General features: G+C 41.5%; 1 protein-coding gene across 2 annotated transcripts in view; it reads right to left on the reverse strand.

Annotated features, from left to right (window-relative positions):
* MYH9 (myosin heavy chain 9) overlaps positions 1-16,284 on the reverse strand; it is a 72,185-nt gene that overhangs the window by 7,616 nt on the left and 48,285 nt on the right. For both annotated transcript variants that reach the window (XM_051611003.1, XM_051611012.1), the window contains exons 14-31: positions 15,894-16,067; positions 15,201-15,315; positions 12,658-12,851; positions 12,214-12,335; positions 11,764-11,833; positions 10,637-10,797; positions 9,843-9,951; positions 8,468-8,599; positions 7,618-7,824; positions 6,985-7,122; positions 6,364-6,487; positions 5,379-5,550; positions 4,580-4,792; positions 3,978-4,122; positions 3,320-3,526; positions 2,207-2,311; positions 836-988; positions 249-497 (exon numbers count right to left, since the gene is read on the reverse strand). In XM_051611003.1, the coding sequence (XP_051466963.1) occupies positions 249-497; positions 836-988; positions 2,207-2,311; positions 3,320-3,526; positions 3,978-4,122; positions 4,580-4,792; positions 5,379-5,550; positions 6,364-6,487; positions 6,985-7,122; positions 7,618-7,824; positions 8,468-8,599; positions 9,843-9,951; positions 10,637-10,797; positions 11,764-11,833; positions 12,214-12,335; positions 12,658-12,851; positions 15,201-15,315; positions 15,894-16,067 (2,790 nt within the window). The remainder of the gene's footprint in view (positions 1-248; positions 498-835; positions 989-2,206; positions 2,312-3,319; positions 3,527-3,977; positions 4,123-4,579; positions 4,793-5,378; positions 5,551-6,363; positions 6,488-6,984; positions 7,123-7,617; positions 7,825-8,467; positions 8,600-9,842; positions 9,952-10,636; positions 10,798-11,763; positions 11,834-12,213; positions 12,336-12,657; positions 12,852-15,200; positions 15,316-15,893; positions 16,068-16,284) is intronic.

The following is a 16,284-nucleotide window of genomic DNA, read 5'->3' on the forward strand; positions in this document are numbered from 1 at the left end:
TCTAGGCCTCAAGCCTATTATTTCCCAACTTTCTCTCAAAGATGATCTGCAATCAGTGCTTTGAATTTGATCTTCTTATGCATGAAACAGAATGACTTCACTTCTTTGAAAGCCTATTTCCCCACTCCACATGCTGTGTCTTAGCTCAGAAATAAATATGCATTCTCCCCGCAACACTGCTTAGATATTCTTAAGGCAGACCTGGCAACAAGACGAACCCACTGAATGTTCAATGACTGAAGTCATACCTGATCAAACTTCTTCTGCTTCTTCTCTAGGTTGGAAACAATCTGCCGCTGATGATCCAGGTCCACAGCTAGGTCATCCAACTCTTGCTGCAGACGGGTCTTTGTTTTTTCCAGCTTGTCATAGGCAGCTGTCTTCTCTTCATAACGCTGGCTCAAACCCTCCAAGTCCTTCTGCAGCTTCTTCCTGGCTTCCTCTGCTGACTCAAGGCAGCCCAGACCATCATCCATCTTCTTCTTGGCATCTATTGCCTGAAAGACAGAAAAGCTGGCACATGAAGTCACTCCACAGATAACACTATATGTAGTTTACTGGTGCCAGAAGGTGAGGAAACAACTCTGCTCGTTTCCAAAGGGTATTACTTCCCCCTCAGATAACACTAGATGACTGAATTCTGGACAGAAATCTACAAGCAATTCATATTATCAGAGACCTCTTCATTTCTTCACTTGCCCAGCAGGATCACCTTTTCCCAGGACAGGTCCTGTTACTAAAAGCTAATTCTGCATTGAGATTTTACTTCCTTCTGGAAAGACCTGCACTTATGCTTCCTCTCAAATGTCATTGGTTTATGGGATGCAGACTGTACCTGTTGCTGAAGAACAGAGATCTGTTTCTCCAGATTTCTCTTTGTCTCTTCCTCTTCTTCCAGTTGTTCTTTCAAACTGTTCTTCTCATCCTCCATTTGCTTCAGCTTAGTGCTGAGGCTCAGTTTTAGGCGAGTCTCCTCCTGCAGCAGCTCCTATAAAACAAACACCCCAGTGGAATTCAGCACTGCTCCTTGGCTTTAAAGGCTCACAATCTTCACCCACTCTCTCCAGAATGAGTACTTCTGAAGTTGAATTTAAGTATGCAACTTATTTCACAGATAAGACAACTGAAGACAGAATTTAAATAATTGTCTTCCAGTGAGTCAGTATAGAAACAAAATATTCAGGGATCTCTTCCCTCATACACTCTAATGATTGAAACATACCACTACACTACACAAGCCATCCACAGTCCTTTCTGGAGTCCTGTGAGTAGCCCACAAAACATTAAAACCTTTCCCAACAACAGTGTGACTGTACTCTGCTACATGACTTCCTCATATTCAAGTATCAAAGAAAGAGACAACAGGCTGAAGTGATTTAGCATGGTTACAAACAAAATTGGTCTCAGTGGAACTGTAAGAAACCGGTCATTTACCAGCAACATTTATTGACTATGCTGCCAGCATTGGAGCTGAAGGATCTGTAGACACTAGTAAGACCAGTCTTCAAACCAGAGCATGTCTTTTTCTATTGGGTACTATCTTTGAGTTTGTTTTTTAAAAAGAGTAACAAGCAGACAGAACATTAACGACCGTTCAAGGTTAATTAGTATCTGAGGCTTGGCATGCCTTTCCATTCCCTTTCCAGCCTCCTGCTTGGTACTCCATGCTGTACCAAAAGAGTCGTATTTTACTCAGTGTACATGGTTGTTTTATCCCTAAGTATAAGACTATGCATAATTTTTTTTTCCCCCTGAAAATACCAAATTATTTTAATCACTTCCCCAACATCCACTGGGAAATAAATTTTTATGCTTAACTTGACAAATCTACCAAAAATCCCCTCCACAAAATCCCTATCAAATACTGACCACAAAGATCTCAAGCAAGAACCTAGCATTCCAGTGCAGTTCTAGCATCAAGGAGCTCTCAAACAGAAAGGTGACAGATAAGGACTTATAAATGTAAGACAAGGAAAGTTCCATATGTTCCACATACTAAGGAAGCAGAAGGAAGATACACAGCTTGTTTCTGTAGAAATGCTCCCAATACCATGCAATATAAACCCTTCACAAAAAACAGCCAGACCCAATCCTTTGAAATATTGTACATCCAGTTTTTAAAGGGATCCAGACTGATTTATCACTAAGAATTTGTAACAGACACTGGCTGCACCACACACAGATGCCTTGGTTCCAAAGTTCTTACCTGTGTATCCTGAAGCTGTGATTCCAGAGCAGAGAAGTCCTTTGCTAATTTGATAGATTTACTGTCAGACTGGTTCAAAAGACCTGTGACGTTGTCCAACTCGACCTGAAGGAGAGACCAGTGTATCAGTTATTAAATGCATTGGCAAGAACAAAGCCAGAAACAGGTGAACAGCTATGAGATCCAAAAGTGGAAACTGAGGCACCTCTCAACAGTAAAGCATGTGTATAATATCTCAGGGGAATTAATGCATCATTTCCCAAGTCCCAGGGATGAAATACAAGTCAAAGAGATTTTTCACTTGAGATTGCCTCTGTGATCTGATCTGGCAGTCTCCGAGACTGCCTTCTGGTTTTTGAGTTTTGATTGGGTTTCAGTTTTTTTGTTGCTGGTTTCTTTGTTTTGTTTTGTGGGGTTTTTTTAAGGCCTATATGAGATTTTGGACAGCCTGGCAAGAATCTTAAATGCTTGTATTAAACTAACTCGCTTCTATTTTACACTGTCTGCTTCAGGACTGTATCTAGAGTCTCAAAATTGTATTTTCACACTCCAAAAGATGGTGCAAACAATGGCAATGTTCAGCTTCTAATGACAACCCTCCACGGAGGAGAAGGCAGAAAACAATCCTCTGTGTGAATCAAAGGCATCTGTTGTTCCCTTGAAGAAAGGAGGAGAAAATCCTGAATTTCCACATCACCCTTGAGCCACCCTTCATCCTCATCAACCACATTACAAAGCTTCAAGACACTGTCCTCCGAATTAGTTACACAATCATCAGTCTGTTTGTGCCACTCTAGCAGCTGAATGTTTACAGAACTGTACTGCACAAACTGCTCCAGGGGAGCAGACATGCTGACACTTTGAGGCTTACAAAATTCAAGTGGCAACTGGTTACTTCACCTTCTCAGGGCCACTCACAAGCAACATCAATCCAAATGTCCTGCTCCTGGCAAGGAGTTAAGGAGTTTGCATAGTCCTTGGGAAGCAAACTATGGAACTTTATCCTCAGAGGAGGGAGATTTTTGGACTAGCTATGGGGAGGTACCATCCCACTACCTTTTCTCTGTAGCCCCAGGCTAAATCAGAAGCTAAAGGAAAACCCATGCCACTCACCTGCAATTTGTTGACCCTCTCAGCCAGTTCAGTCTTTACTCTTTCACCTTCTGTAAATTTCACCTGCAGTTCTTGGAGCTGAGAATCTACTTTCTTCCGCTTGTGCTCAGCATCCCCTTTGCCCTGCAGAAGGGCCTTCACCTCATTGGACAGTTCAGCCTTCTCACTTTCCAGAGCTTGTTTTGCTTTTTCAAGATTTGCTTTCACCTGACCAACAAAAAAAAAAACAAACAACACATTTTTTCCATCAAGCAAACTAACATTGCATGTTTAGCAGCTAAGTCGTAGACTGCTTACTCAGAGAAAACTATTTTAATAACTTGCCACTGATAAGCAGGAGACAATCTAACAATCAGAGAAGACAACAATACAGGCAACAGTCTTGCGCCAGAGTTCCAAATTAAAGGTTGTACAACTCAACAAGTGCTAACAGTGAAAAGCATGTCTTGGCTATGCAGTGCAACATGCCTGAAGGGCAAGAAAAAAAATGAATGCAACTATTTAAAACAACTTAATATATGCTTCATAGTGGAAAGCATCAGAAGTCTAGTATCACGAACACTTCATGTTCTTCTGCAGCTTCAAGACATGATCACAGAGCAGCTATCATTTCAGGGAGGTTGACTTGCTTTGCCCTTGCGATTTCTGCTCCACATACCCGTTTGGTTTGCTCTAACTGCTCTGCCAGCTCTTCAATAGCTTGTGAATGTTTCTGCCTCATCTCTTGGATTTGAGCTTCATGAGTCTTTGCTTCATCTTCAAGGGTCTTCTTCAAAACCGTTACTTCTTGTTCTCTCTTTGACCTGCAAAATTCACAAATTCCATTTAGATGCCAAGGAGAGAATCAAACAGATTTGTATATCCACCAACAGCATCTCTAATGCAGTAAAATGTCAGGGTCTGTTTAGCCCCACAAGCTATAAAGACGCTTTTCAAAGTTAGAACTTAGCATTACATCCTTCTTAAGCACAAGCTGGCAGCATTACTTTCAGCCGAAGGAGTAAAAGGCTAGAAGTATGAATGTGTCAAGGGTCTCACTAACACTATGGTTAAGGAGCAAACTCCTTATGTCAGGTGAGGTAATGTGGCCTTGGCCACAGTTGGCTCATTACCTCCTTATGAAGTCACCGAGGCTGCTAACCAGCCTACCTTGATAAAGGCAAAGACATTTTAGCAAGAGACTGGATGCAGGAGCATTTATTTTAAAAGTCAAAAAACCCCAAACCAAGTTAAGACAACACCGCTACATTTTGGAGTTACCTGAGCTCTTGCTGAGCAGCTGTAGAATCTAGTGTGTCTTCTAGCTCTGTTTTCAATGCTTCCAGCTCTTCTCCCAGATCCCGCTTCTGTTTTTCAGCTTTGTTCCTGAATGCTCTCTCTGACTCCAGGTCTTCCTGAAGCTCAGTGATCTGGGATTCAAGTTCCCTGATCTTCTTCAGGGCCATGTTCTTCTGAGCTGCCTCTTCTTCCACCCTGTGTACAACATAGTGTTCTGGTCAGAGCCAAATTTAAACCATATGCAAATTAAAACCACCTGTCCTACCAAGAATAATCAAGAAAAAAGCTGGTATTGGTCGACTCTACAATATTACATTCATACTTTGATCAATGTATATCATCTACAGATTCTAAGTTCTATTTCCCAATACTTGAGATCACAATTACTTACCTTAAAGAAGGGGACAGAGAGAGACTGACAACAGAAGAAAAGCAGAAGAGAAAGCACCATTTTACATTGGAAGCAGGACACTTTACTGAATAGATGAATATAGCAACTACCAGAGAAACAGTGTGTTGGCACTACTTTTTAACCCCCTCTAAAATCTTACAGTTCCTGTGAAACCTGTGCAGTGCACATTACATTCATAGTCTAGCTCAGTATAGAGACTGTGGCAGTGAGCAGCAGCCAAAGAAGTCTGATGCTGAGGACATGGAACTTAACAGTCCTCAGGCTGAAATACAACAGCCAGTTTCCATTTAGTTCCTATTCCAAAGTGACACAAAACAAGAAATATTTCCCAACCTGATGGCCCTTGAACCCCTCAGGTTAGGTTCTCACCTAGCTAAGGCTGCCTGCAGCTCCTCTTCCTTCTTGGCCAGCTGCATTTTGAGTTCTGCAATCTGAGCCTGCAGCTCAGCAATCTGGTCATGCAGATCAGTGGAGTCTCCTTCAAGCTTTCGACGAGTCTTTTCCAGTTCTTGCCTCTGCTTTTCTTCACGTCGCAGACGTTCTGATGGAGATGGGGACACATAAGGTTACACAGACAACACATACTCAAAAAGCATCGAACGAGCAGAGAAAATAAAACTATTTAAGCAATAGTTTCTTTCCTGAAATAATACAACAGAAGCCAGAGTTCATTATTCTGTCAGGACCTATACATGCAACTGCCCCCATATTTTGGCATCAAATCATATCTGGGTAATTTCCCTTTCCCTCCTCTTACAGCCAAACCTCCTTCTCCCTTTCACTGTAATGAACAATGCCAGCACAATACCAGTCTCTCCCAACACCCACACCACTCAGGCATAAGCACTCATGAACTGATGCTGAACACAAGGTCTGCTCTCCCTTTACTGAAATTAAACAGGCTGATTCCTGCTGTGTTAACCTGGGCAGTTGCCAGATGAAGTGCCTCCAGCTTGAGGGCTGAAGAACCTGTGCAAACAGGATATCAGAAACAGCACTAACCCTGACAGCCTGCTGCTGGAAGTAGGAAAGCGGAGATACTTCCACAGCTGGAGAAGAAAGAGAACCAGTCTCTCTTCTCCATTGGACTGCTGATTTGGAGAGGAATTTTATTTAGATCAAGAGCTCAGCTGACAAGGCACATAACCTTCAGCCAGACACTGAACAGCTCTATCAAACCAATCAATAGCAAACACACTACAGAATCATTTTTAACCCCTCAGAAACTGGAGAGGACTAAAACTCTAGAAACGAAGCTGAAGTTCAACAGATTTTAACAAGAAACCACCTAAAACTAAACTAGTAAGTCCTCTGCAGGATCTGCCTTAAAAAAACAAAGCAAAACCAAAACCACCTTCAAGGTCGGTGATCATGGCCTCATGCTTATTCTTGAGTTTGGCTAAGCTCTTAGATTTCTCCTCTTCCTCTGTCAGGTTTGTTGTAAATTCAGACATTCTGTCTTCCAACAGTTTCTTTTCCTGCAAAATTTAGAAGGCAGTGTCAAAGCAGTTGTTGGAATTATAGGAGATTTTTCCAGAGCTGACTGTGCTTAAAGAGGTCAATGTCATTAGTGCCTACTCCTGCTACAAGGGAACTTGGAATGAAGTAAATCCTCTCAGGATTACAGACAGTATTAAAATAAATGGTTACTTACAGATTTGTAATTGGTAGCCCTTTCAGAGGTGAAAGGGAAGTCTGTTTATGAAATAACTTGGTACTGTTTGGCATAACAATGTATCAGAAAATAGTTGTGTTGGGATTATTATTCAGTGGAGGCTATTTAAATATTATACAATACTGACTTGCAAAGAATACAGGCAGGCAATTTCAAAAATTAAGGTCAGAGTTGTCAAAGACAAGACTGAATTCATTCACAAGCTTCCCTATACTATGGGAAAGGTCGGCCTTTGATGGGTGGCTCCAGGAGAAACACCTGTGCATCTTTAGCCTGCTTAAGAAGCTGCGGGAGTCTTACCTTAGCCAATTTGAGATTCTGATCTTCCAGAACCATTACATCTTCTTCCAGTTTCTTCAACTTGGCCTCTGTAGTCACTTTTTCTAGCTGCAACTTCTGCCTTGCACTTTCCTCTTCTTCAAGCTGCTCCTCTAGTTCCTTCACAACATCCACAGAAAAGCCAGGCATTTGTCAGGGATGCTTACTAACCAAAGTAACGGCGCAGTAGCAATACTAGAACTTGGAAGGTTTCTTTACCCTTCCTTCAAGGCACTTAGTACTTTCCAGAAGTGACATTTCTGTCATGACTTAATGCAACATCCTGCATTCTAACAAACAAGTTTTCTAGCAGACTAAACAACGTGATTTTGCAAACAAGAACACCACCATTCCTAAAGCACCTGACTTCAGCAAAGACTTGTCTAATTATTTGACAAGTAGCCATCATCTGCATCTTTAGGAATGGAGCAGCTGATTCCAGGTGACTGAATGCCTTGGGCTCAGCACCAGAATCTACTGCTATTTCCACAGATGGATTTTTCTATGCTTTTTTTTTTTCCCCCTCTCCCATTTCCCTCCAAGCTAAGACAAAAACCCTACTCTAATCCTTACTATCATCTTTACTGACAAGAGACAGCATTCCTAAGGCACTACCTGGATGTTCTGCTGCATTTTCTTCTTTTCAGCCTGCAGATGTTGACACCGTTCTTCCTCTTCCTCCACTCTTGCTTCCAAGTCATGACATATCTCCTCCAGTTCTTGCTTCTTGGCTGTCAGACGGGCTCTTATCTCCTCAGCTTCAGCACAGAGTTCAGTTTCTGCTTGCAACTGTTCCTGCAGCTGCATCTTCTCTGCCATTAGCTACATTGGACACAAAGTTAGAAATAAGACAAGCTCCAGTTTCCCAAACCACTCAGCTAACTGTGTTAAGTGATGTGATCCTGTCTTCCACAGTTAGTCTCGATCATTACAGCAGTCTCCTGCTGCTAATCAAAAGCTAAATATCAAAACATAGCTTTTAAGTGTTTGTTCTCCTTCACAAACCAGGCTCTGCAACCACATCCTATGTTAGTCTTAACAAATGTCTCAGGACCATATCCATTTGAAATAAGGACACTGTCTAGTTTTACCCTGCAAAAGTAACACAAATAATTATCAGCCCTGCTGCCACCTTCTGTGTTCCAAACAAAAATAATTCAATTAATTACGAGGTTCAATTCAACCAGCTTGCTATAATACTGAGCCAAAGGAGACTCTTCTTCATAAAATGCCTACAGAAAAGCAACAGGTAGTCACTGTTCAAAATTACATGCTAGAGGAACTGAACTGGGAAGAAAGGCAAAGGAAACTGAACAAACTGAACTGACTTGCAGCCAAGTCACATATTTCAACAAGCTGGAACCCTGCAGCTTATCCATCAAACCAGTAAAACAAAGGAGCAGCTCTCAAGCAGTTGGCCAGGTACAGAAAGAATGACTTTTACAAATGAGATTTGCAAAGTTACCTGGGCTTGGAAGGTCTCCAGCTCGCTCAGTCTATTTTCTGCAGCCAGCTGCTTCTCCTTGACCTTTATTAGTTCTTCTTCCTTGGCCATCATCTCCTCTTCCTGTCTGCTTACTTGCAGGAGAGGCTTGACCTGAAAGGGAAGCCAAGGCAATGAGATGTGCATAAGGAATAAGGAATACATGAAGAAATGCTCTTGTACTTGATAAGCATTGAATAAAACAACTTTTAGGTAAGTGTCATATTTGAAGGACTGACCAACTGTTTTGCTGTGAACTCTGGGAAAATAATTGAGAATTAGGAATCATCTGCTCTGCCAATATCACACGTTATACCTGCCCACTGTTTTCTTCAGGATTGGATGCATCAGGAAAGGCTGGGTAAACTCCAGACCCTCAAGGGCAAAGTAATAATAGCAGAAGACTAAAAAAGTTGCCACACAGTTGTCATAACATCAAAGCAAGCTATCTTCTTACTCTTCTCAGACAGAGTACTAAGAGACCACTTCTGCTTTTCCACAACATTACTTGGATAGCACCTTGCACTTGGTGTATGCAGGCTATGGTATCCACTGCCTAAATGCGAGTCAGCAACTACAATCACAGAGGAAGTGGGGTTTGTGTTCTGGTTCAACCTAGGGGTTCTAATTGACCTAGGGGTTCTAATTGACAAGCGGCTGAATATAAGCCAGCAGTGTGCCCAGGTGGCCAAGAAAGCCAATGCTATCCTGGCTTGTATTAGAAATGGTGTGACCAACAGAAGTAGAGAGGTGATTGTCCCTCTGTCCTCAGCACTGGTGAGGCCACACCTGGAGTTTTGTGTCCAATTTTGGGCACCTCAATTCAAGAGAGATATTGAGGTGCTGGAGCAAGTACAGAGGAGGGCAACAAAGCTGGTGAAGGGCCTAGAGAATAAATCTTATGAAGAATGCTTGAAGGAGCTGGGAATGTTTAGTCTGAGGAAGAGGAGGCTGAGGGGAGACCTCATCAGTCTCTACAACTGCCTGAAAGGTCATTGTAGAGACATTGGTGCTGGTCTCTTCTCACAGGTAATTAGTGACAGAACAAGAGGGAATGGCCTCAAGCTGCAACAGAGGAGGTTTAGACTGGACATTAGGAAAACAATTTTCATAGAAAGCGTGATTAGACACTGGAATAGGCTGCCCAGGGAGGTGGTTGAGTCACCATCTCTGGACGTGTTTAAGGGCCATTTGGATGTGGTGCTGGTGGATGTGGTTTAGGGGAGAACTTTGCAGAGTAGGGATGATGGCTGGACTTGGTGATCCCAAGGGTCTTTTCCAACCTGAATGGTTCTATGATTCTAAGAACATGAGAAGCTGCAACTGAACTGTCAAAATTGCAAAGGGAAAATACTACCTTGGTGAACAACCTCCACCACTGCCAGTTCCGCAGTTTCAAATAGGCTGCACAGTTCCTCTGAAGCACTTTCATGGCTGTTAGTTGCTGCTGGCGCTTGGCAAAGGCTCTGCAAGGTAAAAAAGTGGAGGTCAGAGGAACCCACAGAAACACACAATTGTCTCCATCAAGACCTTTCTTAGATACTCTGCGTTTTTACTTTAGAATATTCCCAGCAAAATTTCCAGTTAACATCCGCTGTCTTCTAAGTTTGGAGATTTTTTTCAGTGAAGAGTGGTTATCCTTTCCTGTATTTAATTTCCTATTAAGTTTTTCCCTAATGTCTTCTAATCTCGTCTCACTATTTGCACTTCAGACAGGGAGATCTGAAACAGGTGTGTTTTCCTGCCAATCTGACAGATAATACTTTTTTTTTTTTTAGAACTGTACTAATTTTCTTGTCTTAATAGCTTAAGAGAAACCCCACCTACAACTGCTGAATCAGTACTATACTGACTCATTTTCAAATTCACGGTTTGCAGCTTTGTCAAAAACTTTGCCTGCTGTGTTGTATTCCCCTAGAGAGAAACAGACTTCACTGCTCTGATTGTATGTGGGACAGCAGCACACAGCTTCTTGCAGGTGCCAGAAGTCTGCATTACAAAGATCAGAAAACCCTAAAGCAACCATTTGCCATTATATACAACAAATAAATCATGGCCTTTCTGATAAAAGATTATTTCTTGTCAGCTTTTTTTTTTTTTAAGATGAACTTACACCTGAATGGGAGAAAGACACGTTTATCATGTACTTACTTTCTGGCCAGGTAGCCTCTGCAGCATGCTTGGAAGCCAATAATAACATCTGTGATCTTCAGGTCTCGCTCTTCTTCAAGATGAGCAAGGACTCCAGCTCTGAAAAACACTTTACTCTGTCCAATTCGATAAAGGTTGGCATCCAGCTCCAATGCTTTGATCTAACAAAAAAAAAAAAAAGAAAAAAAAAAAGAGAGAAGTCTTTATCTCCTTCAAAGAATGCTTCACGTGAAACATCACAGAACATTTATGTCTCATGGCTGTAAGATACCCCTTCCCTACAAAGGGCCAATCAGGCCAACCAAAATTGCTAACTCCCAATAAACTCCTGTCCCAATTAGAGGAGTTGGAACTCAGCCAAGCACAGCATGAAGTAGAGGTAATCAGAGGCAGAAAATATGATAGAAACCATTGTTTAATACAACAGCACATCCAGTACGCTGAACTACGAGGAACCTGTGAGGAACATATGCCTAGTCCCAAGAGCCCTCTTCTTTTACTAAACAAAACACATCTGTTGATCCTTCTTATTTATTTTTCCCAGCCCTAATCTTTGTCAGAAAAAGGCACCCCAACCAACTTGTCCATCCTCTAAAGGATTTGCTGTCAACACTTATACTAGTTAAGAAGAACAAGGCATACTACTTTGAGAGAAAAATGGGAATCCCTTACAGCCAAATTGATTTCAGTCTCCCCTAGTCTTCAACTACAGAGCCAAATCTTTCCCTTTGAAACAGGCAATTCTGCAGAAATTAATTGGAGCCTTCACCGAAACCATTTGTCATCAGCAGGCCATTACAAAAAGTTTGTTGAAGCTCATACTTTAAGCACGTGCTAAAGATAACATTAATACTTCTATGCATTTTGATTCCATGAATTCTTCTGGCATCTCAAAGGGGATGCATCTGTGGAAATAGAAAGTTTCTCTTTGCCTAGCATTACTGAGCCTCAGACTACTCAAAAGCCTGCACCTGTGAACCCAAAAAGTTTTTTGCTCCCTTCTTCTGTCAGACAAAACATTTGACTTTGTAATTTTGGTCTCTGAGTACAAGATATATTTAACAAGCATAACTCCCAATTTCCACACCACACCCATAAGGTTTAATAGAGTTTCTGGGATGTCTTACCATCAGCACACAAGCTTGCTTTCCATCCATAAATCCTTTGGGAATTGCATTTGGAGTTAAGATTTCGTATCTGAAAAGGAAAAAGCATTAGACTTGTTACAAAAGCATACTGGAGAACAAAAAATCAAAACCAATCAGTAATGCATCCCTATGGCATTATGAGTTTGACAGCTTATGGTCTTGCTCAAAGAAAAAACTGCATCTGTAGACAACATAGTGTGAAGCAGTAGTCTTAGATAAGGTCCTCTGCACCTCACCTTAGCTACACGATTACTAGAGAAGTCAAATATGCTTTTGAGAGACTTTGTGCAAGGGAATACCAAGGGATGTTCTGTGCTGCTGCCTTTGAAAACCATCACAGCCTAGTTGTAATAAATTATTTGAACTTCTGCGCTTATGTCTTAACTTTGCCAGGGTAAAGACTATTTCAGGTTCTTTTGTAGGCCTTACCTTTGTCTGAATTCCTGGAATACAACTCTGTTGGGGAAACCTTGACGGCAAATACGGATTCCCTCCAACACTCCATTACAGCGAAGCTGGTCAAGGACCAAATGGGGATCTAGTTTTCCAGCCTAGCAAGGGAAAAGCATATTTTATAAATAGCACAAAGCCTTTACAGAAGGGGCTTGCCCCCTTGTTTCCCCCTCTTTTTTGTAAAGCAGGCAGTTCTCTCTTTTCCAATTAGAAGCAATTGAAAGCTTTTATGCCACCTTAAGAACTGCAAAGATCAGTCTCCAAAACTGTGGTAAGTATACAGTTATTTAGGATGACCTTAAAAAGATATCCTGGGAAAACAGGATCTCCAAGGTCTCTTGCAAAACCTGACAAAAGCAACCCAGCCACATGCCCCTGGAAGCCCACATAAGACTGTATGGGCTGTACTAACTGTCTTACCTTTTTCTCATGGTTGGGGATAATACAACGGACAAAGTTGGGATTGGTGTTCCTCAAGGTAGCCATCAGCTTAGCCAGCTGTTCTTTATAGAGCTGTCCCACTGTTCGGAACATACCCTTCCTGGTTTTAAAGGCCCCTGGCAGTGCTGATTCTGACATACCAGCTACCTGATCCAGCCCAACAATACGGTCAACTAGAGAGAAAACAAGACAGAGTGTTACAATTCTGCCACAAAGGAAGCACTGAAACGTACAAAGAACATCTGGGTAGAACAGGATAAATGAGAGGAGCTGCAGGATCCTTTTTGCTTCATCTCTACACAGATGTTGACTCCTGTACAGAATTTGTGCAGGGATAGGAGCAGGAAGGAAAAAAAGCAGCAGCTCACTACTGGAAGTTTGAGTGATGGATTCAAACTTTCTCCCAGACATATTCTAGTGATGCTCTGGATGGCAGCTCTGGAAGAACAATCTTGAAGTGAGTTTCAGATGCTTCTACTTGCTTAGGTTACAATGACAAACAACAAACCAAGAGTTCTAGCTGCTAGCCCAACAGAGTCAACTATTAGTTAACTCTTACCCAGAACGGGCCACAGTTAGAGTAAAAGCCCAGCTTCACTCTTGCATTACAGGCAGAACTGCCATAACCGATGATCAGAAAAGCCACATCTACTTGCTAACTGAGCAAACATGGTAGAAGGCATGATAGAAACCAAACCTCAAGATACCACTGTTCCGAGTTATTTTTGGAGTACAAGTATTCTATAACAGATACATAAACAATATCACTAGGAGAAAGTCAGAATTTCCTGCCCCAACAGTTTCTCCACTATGCCACAACAACATCCAAACACTGATGAAGCTATCACAATGTCAGGTGGACCCCACAGATCCTTTTTTACAACTGAAACCAGTTAGATCAGAGAGCAAAAGGGGCAAGAAGAAACTAAAACATTACTTTTCCCATTGCTTTTCTACATAGAGATAAAAATTCACCCACTGAACCAAAACCAACTGTATACATTTCCAAACCCTCAGGTCCATTTTTATTCAGGGCTTCGAGCTACTATTTCACTTCATCTTTAGTGGCTGACTGATGCCTTCACTCAGGCTTCCAATCTGCAATTCAGCAAACACATCAACTTGTGCCCAACTGGCTTCCGATTTACAAAAACCAACTGCTAAGAGAAACCTCTACAAAAGAAGAAACAAGAAAGGATACTCTGATTTAAAGCTAATATTAGTTTAGAACTGCTCGCTTCTAGAGCCACTGTTAGAATAGGGTCAAGGTTGTCTTATCAAAAGAGAAGATGATGACGTCACGGGAAATCTACAGAAGAGTGTCCCAGATTGCAGCTGGAACAATCCTCTTAAAAATCTTGAGCCCTGCAATCTACATCAAGATAGCAAAAAGGACAGTCACTTGCAACAGAAGATCCAGCTAAGAACAATCCATGAGGACTGATCAGCTGTGGTTCAGCTGACATTTCCAGTCCAAAAGGAGTCTCGCACAGCAAAAGCCATGTGAGGCACAACTTGCTGACAGCCATTTTTCATGCAGTACAAGTTCCTTTGCCAAACTTTCTTTTAAATGACTAGCAGCTGAAGTAAAAACCCAATACCAGAATCAGTGTTAAACTGGATTTCAGTTTTAAACAGCTTCAGAAATCCCCCTTCCAAATCTTGTAAGAAATACAGCCTTGCTAAGTCTACATAGAAACACTTGATGGGAATTTGCTTTTAGCTGTTCCCATGCAAGACTTGCAAGAGCAACTTTTAGCACCTGAATACATCCCTATTTTTCTTAAAACCATTTGCAAGGTGAGAGTTTTGCTGTTGTTTTAAAGTCTGTGAGGAGCTACTAGCACAAAGCAGAGGAAATGAACAAGAAATACAAGCAGGTATGACAAAGGGACAAAGAGAAGTTAACAGAAGCAGTTCTTGCATGGCTCTAGGATGCATTACACACATGACACGACAGCTGGGTTTCTAAGTCACCTGGTTCTAGATGAAGAATAGGAAAGTGTTGATAGAAATAGGCTCTCTGAACCTTCTGCATCTCTGCAACAGACAGAGACGTCAAAGAAAACCCACCACAGAAAGTGACAGCAACAGTAAGAAAAGCAGATAAACCCAGAAAAGATAAGAGTAAAATACTGAACAACGCTGCAGAAAGAACACACTAGTTGCAGGACTGAAGAGATTCAACCTCAGATCTCGCATTTGAGCGGTGCCGATATACAAGCTGCTGGGACATAATGGTGCTTTCGTATTTTATCCTGGCATTCTTGGTTTGAAAAATAATTGCTATATATGCTGCAAGCTCAACATCAGTTGATGCAAGCAAAACTTTCTCTTGAGTTACAGCAAACTTTTAATACAATATCATTATCTAAGCAAAGGATGTTCCAGGTAATGCTCATCTTGGTGACTTAGTCTTCAGGGGAAAAAAGCAACATAGCTCATCACATACTTTTGATGATCAAACAAACTCTTCCACATAAAACAGGAGAAAACAAATGAAATTAAGTTTAATTACATACCATCTTTCCACAGCTCAGACACAAACTTGTCTGATGACTGGTGAAGAAGAGTAGCAATGTTATCATTCAGTGGATCCATGTTCTTCATCAGCCATTCATCTGCTTTATAATCCACCTGGAGAAAATAAAACACGTCAGAAAACTTGGGGGGGGGGATTTTCTGCAGCACAAGATGCAACAAGATCCTGCAAAGTCTGTAAAATAGCACTGGGGCTTGCACAATCAACATGAGATTACCTAATCATGCTTGGATGTGCTGTCTAAGCAAGCATGCCTATACATTTCAAACCTTAACAAACAGCTGCATGTTCTGTTCTGTCAGTCCAGGGAATGGATTTGCAATGCTAGTTTGCACCACCCAGAGTGTGACACAAAAGCCAAATGCATCATCATTTGTGGTGATGAAGTCTTCATGCAACATTTCTGAAAAGTATCTCCAATCTCACCAAAGTCACAGAGAACAAATTTTAAATGATGTCAGTTCAATATGTCTTCATCTATAGATATGTAACTTGCAGGCAAATTCTCACAGGCCCTATAAGGTCCACAGCAATGGAACAACTTAATGAAATCTTCCACTGGTTTCCCATAGGCAGCCATTTTGGTAAGTAGCCATTTGTAAGTAGCAGGGGTTATGCATTAGCAAATATGGCAGACATTCCAATGTTCACATTTTAGCTACTAGTTCTTTACCTTGCCAGCATAATGTATGATACAGAAGTCAGCTTTGTCTTTCAGCTGTTTTGGCTTCTGAAATTTGGGGTGGGTGCCTTGTTCTTGCACAACTTTTTCGACAAAGCTTTTGTCTGTTGCTTTTGGGAACCAGCATTCTTCATCCAGCAGGGCCAGGATACCAGGAGGCCCAGCCTTAAAGAAAGTGAAACATCAAAACATTATTATATGTCATTACATGACTATACCAGTAATTAACACCTTTAGATGGCTAGAGGAAAAAAAAAAAAAAGGGTACTTAGGTCTGATCCTCATCACATTCACCTGTTCTGCTGTATCAGATCAACTATCCCCATGTTAATAGAATATTTATTCAAAATCCTCATCTGACTTCTAAACATTTTAATGAGGT

This window comes from Apus apus, chromosome 1, assembly GCF_020740795.1.
Source record: "Apus apus isolate bApuApu2 chromosome 1, bApuApu2.pri.cur, whole genome shotgun sequence".
NCBI lineage: Eukaryota > Metazoa > Chordata > Aves > Apodiformes > Apodidae > Apus > Apus apus.